The following is an 8234-nucleotide window of genomic DNA, read 5'->3' on the forward strand; positions in this document are numbered from 1 at the left end:
CCTAATTTTGAGTTCACATTATATAATGTTAATTCAAAGCCACTTTATTTGATTGTTGACAATTGGCATTTGATAAATAACCATTTAATGTGCTTGTTGCTATTTGCATCATTGCATGGATAAGGTCAGTTGATTTTGTTCTGAAAATTTTAACTATTGCGATTTCGTTACCATCTGATTTGTTATTTCGAGCATCAGTCTAATGGTGCATTGCTGGCTTGCTGCTAGGCTTTACGCCTGTCCACCTAGCAATATCCTTGACATTCCGTAAAAACTCATCGAAATGTTGATATTTCAACGCATGTCATCACAAACCATGATATTTCGGAACATTTCGTGCTGCATGCTTAAAACTGAAGTGCTAATAAACTCTGCAAGTCTCAAAGTGACTGTTGGAGACGACAAAAAAATAAATTGAAGGCGGTGAAGCGTAAGCTTCAAAGAAATCGATTTCAAAGGTAAGAATTGAATCATTAATAATGTGTTAATCTGAATTCCCCATGTGTAGTTTAATTTTAGATATATCAACTTAACATTTTTACATCAGATTGGTATTGTTTGAAATGAAGTCATATGTTTGAAGAAATGCCGCAATGAAACTAGCAATACAAAATTATGCTGTTCTAAATGTATTTCTCAAATAGGTATTCTTTTTTTCTATTATTCTTTTTTTTTTATTCATCATATTTTTATAAATGGTGGTTACTAATATGCAGGGGTACTTTCTAAGTGTGGTAGAAAGTTTTTTGCTCATGGTTCATTGTCATCGATTAGGTTTGTATATGTATCTATCATAGTTCGTTCCGTTTTACCGAGGGTGGGATGCCATCGTATGTATGTTTGGAAGGAAGGAAACTCGGGTGTTTCTTAATTCAAATCCAAGGAGATGTGCAAGATTGCACTAGGGCTGTTACTAGCTCGAGGGACTTGCGATATCAAGATTTTTGTGTGTAACTGAGATACTTTAGTTATGTAGTTGTTACGTTTGTTTTTGTTGTTTTGAGTGGTTAAGTACTCTTGGTCTTAGCCTCTTGCTGTAGGAAGGCTTTGATTTCTAGACTGTTAACACCTTTTTTTCTTATTGTCAATGTAATTACATTGTACCGATAAAAAAAAATATGGAAAAGAAAAGGGAACGGCATAGCATACAAACCCTTAGATTCCCATGATCGATGCTAGGGAGGAAGATTTGGAACCGCCTTTATGCAATATGTTTCTATGTTACTTAAAATCTGCAACTTCTCTATGAATTTTGGAACGGTAATATCACATCCTTAGGGAGATGTTCTTTGTTGGAGTTCTCGTCCTCCTCCCCTGTCACATCTAGTTTCTTTAATATTCCTCAATACACATTGTTTGTCATCCTACATACTGTTTTTTCATCATCTTATCTGGAGATTTGTATACATTTCAGTTTGACAGGGAGACTTCCTCATTAGGAAAACCATAGCATAGGATAGGGTGAGCAGTTTTCAGTCAGATTTAGTAGTTCTCGTAAGTGACCTTTATCACCATTTCTTAATCATCTTCTTTATAAGCTTATTGCAGTCTCCATGACTGACCAATAACGATGTTTATTACTGCATACTATACTTGTAATCAAGTCTTCAAGTAAAATGAGTTTTAAATCTTGAAAGTGCTAGGCAACATTGAGCTTGTTCCTATAGTATACTAATTTCTGTCATTCTCTTCCAGTTTTTCTCTATTATTGTCAGACTTTGAGAATGAGGGGCTCTGCTTTAAAATGTTTTGTCAGCACCCTGTTCACCATTAGATCTCCTCGTTTAGTGGGGATGCACTTTTTTTTTCCACACACGCATGTAAGGTAGTGGGGATGCGTCTATGAGTATGTTCCATCCATCCAAACTTTTGAACTTTCACCTTGATTGAGCATTGAACAAATGTACTTTACAACTTGCATGCGGAAGGAGCAACAGCAATTCGGTGGTTCAAAATATGAAGGATTTTGATGACCTCACAGCTGTAAAATGGGATTTGTTTGATTTCTTATCACATGATCTCAGTAGTCAAGACTGACAATAACACTGCCAATGCGATCTATTGTTTTTTCTATTTGTTCTCAGAGTTCTTTATATCCTTTGTACCGGTAGGCTGAGGCTGATGGCTACATGCTTGAGTGTGCAGGTTCAAACTGGTGAAAGTATGGGGAGAAAAGCTGGCGGGTTATACATAAACCCAAAGAAATTTGCGGGTGGAATGGGGAAGCCGTGCATGAAGGAGATGTTAGCATTTCTGAACTGTTTGTCTCTTAACCAGAACAATGATGAAAGGTGCGTCCTGTTCAAGGAGAAATTGAATGCTTGTATGGATGCTCAGGTACAAAATCTGTTTTCAAGATTATAAAATTTGCAGCAGTAATTTCTTTTCTTTTTTCCCTGGTTTGCATGTGTTACTGCCACTGTAACTGAAGGCGATCCTTTTCTTATTAAATCAATTTACTGCATCAACCTAATCAATTTTCTTATTTGTTGCAGGCTGGGAAAGGTAGAACATCATGGGGAAGCATCAATTACCACTTACAGAGGCTTAGCAGAGGCAGGAAGTAGTTATTTCGATTGCCCAAGGTTTCTATTTGCCCGACGCGTTTATATGGATTATTCTTTGATTCAACTTGCGGCAAAGAAGAATTTGCTTTAATCAGAGTTTATGGCCAGTAGATGCGTAGAACTCTTTTTCATTTACAGTCACTTTGAGTGGCAAAAATTGTGCTGTTATGGTATTGTTGTCTTGTTTATTGTTATGGTATTGTTGTCTTGTTTACGTATTACTCTTTGGGCTCCATTGCTTTCACACACAATTTTGTTTAACAATAACTCTAGACGTGTTACCTTGGAACTAGTGTTTAGCTTCTTGTAAAATTTCTGTCATGATTTTCCTTCCGCACATTCCACCTATGAAACGGAAGGGGGTATTGTTTAGTATGATATGAAGTACATTTATCATGATATGGATGTTCTAGAAATGTAGAATCCAAGGTAAGTAAATCGATTTATTTTTCTTCACTATTTGGCTTGATAAGTTTAAATTGTAGTCGTTTGAAGTTGTATTATAAATCTCGCACTGAGGTTATGGCAAGAGGTAAATTTTGATCTATATTTTCTTGATTCATTATGCGTCTAATGAAAAAATTAAAAATTAATTGTGATCCCACCTCCAAAGAAACAGCCAAGGCCTTATAGAAACGCTTTTGCTCACAAAAAAAAAACAGTTTTTTAGACTTACGTCCCACCAACTTATCAAATTAGACTTCACTCTCCAGTTGACTCAACTGTTTCCGTTTTGTGCATGTGTAAAGACACATTTACCCCTGAGCAGGCAAAATGATGAAAATGCCCATTGACTCTGTCAAGTCCAAAAGCTTGCAAATTGACACATGACATCATCCCTCTCATTTAATCCAACGAACCCAAATATTTTTCCTAAATGACACCCAATACTCTTGCTAACTTGAATTGACCAAACTGCCCTCAATCATTTTCTCTCATGTGCCACGTGTCAACATCCTGTGAAGTGAAATCAACGGTTCATAAATTTTCATGAAATAGTTGGTTCATGCGAGAATCGAATCGTTATATTTTAACGTTGGGCTCTGCTCTTCCATCTATAAGTAGGAGACGCATCTGTAACTGGAAATGGATGCAATTGACTCGTCCAAAGCACAAATGGGAGGTTGTGGTGAACTTGTCTCGTCCAAAGCACAAATAGAGAAGGTATTTCCTCGACTTTGTACCTTAATTCAGGTGGCAATGGAAAACTAATTAAAGTTGCATACTGTTAATTTCAGGCTCGTGCTTGCTTCTCATGTGGAAAACTTGATCATTGGTATGATAGATGCCCTTGGATTGGCTCTCCTTGCAAGAGATGCAATACAGGTCGTTGTGTGAAAACTTCACAACAACCTCATTCATGGGGTCAAAAGTTTTTAAGTTGCCCAAAATGCCAGAGTTTTCAATGGATGAAGGATGCTCTGAAGGAGTCAATGCCCGAGCAAAAGCCTAGTCAGTTGTCTTCTCAAGTTGGGGGGAGCTCGTCTGTAGGGAGTTCTAATGGGAAGTCCAAAGTTTCTATTCAAATTGAAGTGGATAATTTATGTGAAGGATTTGAAGCACAAGTGACTATGAAAGGGAAAGGGGTGGTTTGAAACTGATGTTTGTATTTGGTTTAGTTTAATCATCATTTTGAAGTTGGTTTGAAACTGATGTTAGGATTTGAAGCACAAGTGACTATGGTTTGAAGTTTGAAGTTGAAGTTGAAGTTGTAACTGTTGTAACTTTCATGTTTGAAGTTGTAAGTTCTATATTTGAATTCTAATTGAAAGAGTTACAGTACTGTTGTTGTTGTTGTTCAAAACACTCTAATCAAAGAACACTTGAATCATTGAAGCAACATAGAACATAGACTCTAAACAGAGACTCTAACATAGAACACAGACTCTAAACAGAGACTTTAACATTGAACAGAGACTCACACTCAAACTAGTTCAAACTAACACAAACATCAAACTTGGACACATAAAACACATAACACTAGACCATGACACATTACACATTACACATTAGGTCATCTTGTTCTTGTTCTTCTTGTTGCTCATGCACACTCCAGCTGCTACTAATGCTAATACAATTTTTTTAGCTTCACGTGCTGGTGATTGTGATTGACCAAGTTGTGATGGTCCTGGAAGTGGAGTGTGTAATCCTCCTGATCACCTGGGTGAATGAGAGGCTGATATTGGTTGTGATGGTGGTGGAGGGACTTGTTGTGGTTGGGGTGGTGGTGGTGGAGGGACTGCTGCGGGTTGTGGTGATGGTGTTGGTTGTGATTTAGCTTTTGGAACAAATTTCAAATCGAATCCCTTTGCTGGTGGTGGAGGAGCAAAGCGTGGCTTAGGAGGAAAACCTGGTGGAGGATATGGTGATGCTGCTTCTTCTGCTTGACATTGCCCTATGGTATTAGTCAACTTTAAATAACACATATTGCTGCATTCCTTGCAGACCTTGAAACTCATTTGGCCCTCATTTTCTATCAACTCTAAAAACACCCGCTTATCTTTCTTTTCTTTTAACAATGCTTTTATCTACTCAAAATAATCATCAATTTTGTTTTTATCAAGCTGAATTCTTGCTATTCTTCCTGTAGCCATGACTTCCAAAAGATTGAATGAGATTGTTGGGGGTTAGTCTGATGAGAAAAGATTCACGACCCTAGTAAAATGAATCTGTCAAATGAATCTATGCATAGTCTAAAACTTCAAGTAAATATCTCACACTTGAATTACCAAAACTGAGACATTTTTTTGATTTTTCACCACCTATACATAGTCTAAAAACAAGTCTAAAACTACAAGTAAATATCTCATACTTGAATCACCAAAACTACCAAAACTACCAACATTTTCTTAATAAAATTTAACATAATATTTAATGCAATTTAAATAGAAAATACTGCAAAAGAAATCACTGAAAAGAAATAGAACATTCTATACACATTGCAAAAGAAATAGTCCAACTATGTATACATATATTCCAAAAGAAATCTTTCCAAAACCAATTGTACATGAATATCAAAAGCAAACTGGCTGGTGCTTTGAAAGGAGATGTAACATATATTCATCCAAGTCTAGCTTGTATTGGTTTCACAAGTGCTGGTGCTTTGACAGACAGGAGCTGTAACACTTGCTTGTGCTTTATTTCTGGTTGTTCCCTTCACAACTGCTGGTGCTTTGAAAGGAGCTGTAACACTTGCAAAAGTTGCTCCTATTCCCTTCACAACTTGTCTTGTAGCAACTAGCACACTTGCACTATTCTTTTTCCCCTTTCCTTGCTTTCTAATCAAGTCACCCATAGTATGTCTGTGCTCTGGTGCTTTGAATAATGTTGGTCCATAGTTTTGGCTTTTTTTAGGGTGTTCATGTCTCACTAGTGCCACTCTTACTGGTGCGTTGTTTGGTGGTTCTGATATGGACTCACTTGGAGGAGCATTGCTTGTTGGTTCTGCTATGGACTCACTTGGAGGAGCATCACTTCCACTTTGCAAACCACTATTTTTTTTTGCCTGCCTAATGCCACCCTGTGTCTTTCTTACAATCTTTATGCCAAGGTTTACAAAGTATAAAGTAAGTAGTAAAAACATTTTAGTATAAACAAAGTAGTTGAACAAATATTAATAAACTTAACTTACTTTGCCCTATCCATGCAAGTGGACTCTCATGTGACAGTTCTAGACCTTGTCCAAGGTTTAGGTTTCAATCTTGGTGCTTTATTCTTTGCATTGCTTGCTATTTCTGTGATGCAGAAAGACCTTTACATGACCTTGCATTATGCCCTTCTCCTTTACATTTGCTACAAGTCATTTTCCTCTTTTTTTGCACATGACCATTCTCATTTTCATCCTCAGCACACATTCTCTGCTTTTTAGGCCTTCCAATACCCCTCACCAAAGGAGGTGGTTTGACAAGTTTGGTTGAATCCTAAGAAAACTTAAGATTAATAGAAGATTAGTTACTACGATTTAGTGTAAATAACATAAGCATATTAAACCAGACAAATATATAAACACTTACAGGTTTAGGCTAGTCTTTGACATCTTTCATGGGCTTCACATTACTCATGTAAGCTAGGTTATACTCTGAAACCCAAAAGTAAGAGTTGCAGTACTCAACCCACTCAACTCTTCTTGGTAAAAGCACTCTCACAGCATGAACACATACAATTCTAGTCATCTGCCATACCATACATTCACAAGTGTGGTCCACAATATTGACCCTCCACCTATCACCATGGTAATTCTTCACAACAAAAAGATCATCATTTGAACCTTCAAAGATGTAGGATGGACATATTTCTATCATCTTGGCTATGTGCTTATTCACTCTAGGGACCAATCCATTTTGATCCCATCCTTTACAATCATGTTTCCTTGATAAGCACCCAAAACTGTAATATGAAACCCCATTGAGACATATAAATTTGGTTAATTATGTGTTTAATAATCATAAAATAAATATATTTTCGTGATTTTTGGTGTATTCGCAGTAAACATGAAAATATTGGTTAAACCTCGTTAAAGTCACGGAACGACGATATATGAATTCTTCCAAATCAGCATGTAAAGCCCAACAAATCTGCACGAAGCATCAAACTTCCGCTTTTACCTCTTGAACCATGATTCGAATCGCGACAAATGATGAGCTCTTTCGATAATCGGCGATGAACTCTACGATAGGCGGGAAGTTGTAAAATTGCCAAAAGACCGGATCACCATCGACTACACGCGTGGACCCACTATACGGGCCCGCAAGATTTGATGAGTCATCAATCATGGAGCATGTCAAGACAAAAATGCCATTTACTCCCTTGACTTATTTTCCTTTACCATGTATTATTTTAGTTCCTTAGTTTTAGATAATTTTTAGTTTTTGGTTTTGGAAACAAAAGCTTGTAATAGTTTTAATGGAGGAAACCTTGTGTTCCTCTTGAAAAATTCTCACTTCTTCATGCAAGTGAGTTTATAAATAAATAGTTTATTCTTTTTGTTCTCTCTCTCTCTCTCTCTCTCTCTCTTTTTACATTCCACACTTGATTTAGTTTTTGCCCAAGGATCATGAGCTAAACCTTCCCTTTGTGGGGAGTTAATAACACTCATGTGAGGGAAAAGTCTTGTTATTTGGTTTAGTAAGTGTTTAGGAAGAAAAACTAGGCCTACATTCTATCCAAAAATGATAGTTGGTATAGAGTCTAGTTAGGGATCAAGTGATGAGCTTAGAGATAAGTCATTGTTTGGTTCCACATGCTAGCATGTATGAGCTTAGAGATGAGTCATATTTGTTAGGGATCAAGTTTCTTTTAGTAGAACTTGTCTATGAGTTCCAGGAAGATTTTAATGCACTTATAAAAATCAAATAACAAAAGTAATCTTCACATGACGAGAATTAACTCTCCACTTTTGTTTTAGTAAAATTTTATTGTGTCTTAGTTGCATGATTCGTAACTTAATGTTTTTAATTTTTGTGTAGTAAGAAACCAAATATTTAGTATTAATATAATCATATTTAAACTTACTCACTAGTTCCCTAAAAGAGTAAAAACCAAGTTGTAAGTGGTCCTAGAATTTAGGTTGGTTCGAATCCTTACTCCAAACTATATGAACACGAAGATCGTGAGTAAGGAAAATCTTTGAATTCGCACTTTCGTATAAGAAGAGATTCAAATCTCTAA

At 36.5% G+C, this 8234-nt stretch overlaps 1 protein-coding gene across 1 annotated transcript; it reads left to right on the plus strand.

Annotated features, from left to right (window-relative positions):
* Positions 1–215: 215 nt before the first annotated feature.
* LOC147505658 (uncharacterized) lies at positions 216–3023 on the plus strand. Its single transcript, XM_086558135.1, has 3 exons — positions 216–458; positions 2146–2337; positions 2496–3023. Exons 2-3 carry the CDS (start codon positions 2164–2166, stop codon positions 2565–2567), a joined length of 246 nt encoding a protein of 81 aa, XP_086414261.1. The 5' UTR covers positions 216–458; positions 2146–2163; the 3' UTR covers positions 2568–3023.
* The last annotated feature ends 5211 nt before the right edge of the window (positions 3024–8234 follow it).

Source organism: Coptis chinensis, chromosome 4, assembly GCF_015680905.1.
Source record: "Coptis chinensis isolate HL-2020 chromosome 4, ASM1568090v1, whole genome shotgun sequence".
In the NCBI taxonomy this organism is placed as follows: domain Eukaryota; kingdom Viridiplantae; phylum Streptophyta; class Magnoliopsida; order Ranunculales; family Ranunculaceae; genus Coptis; species Coptis chinensis.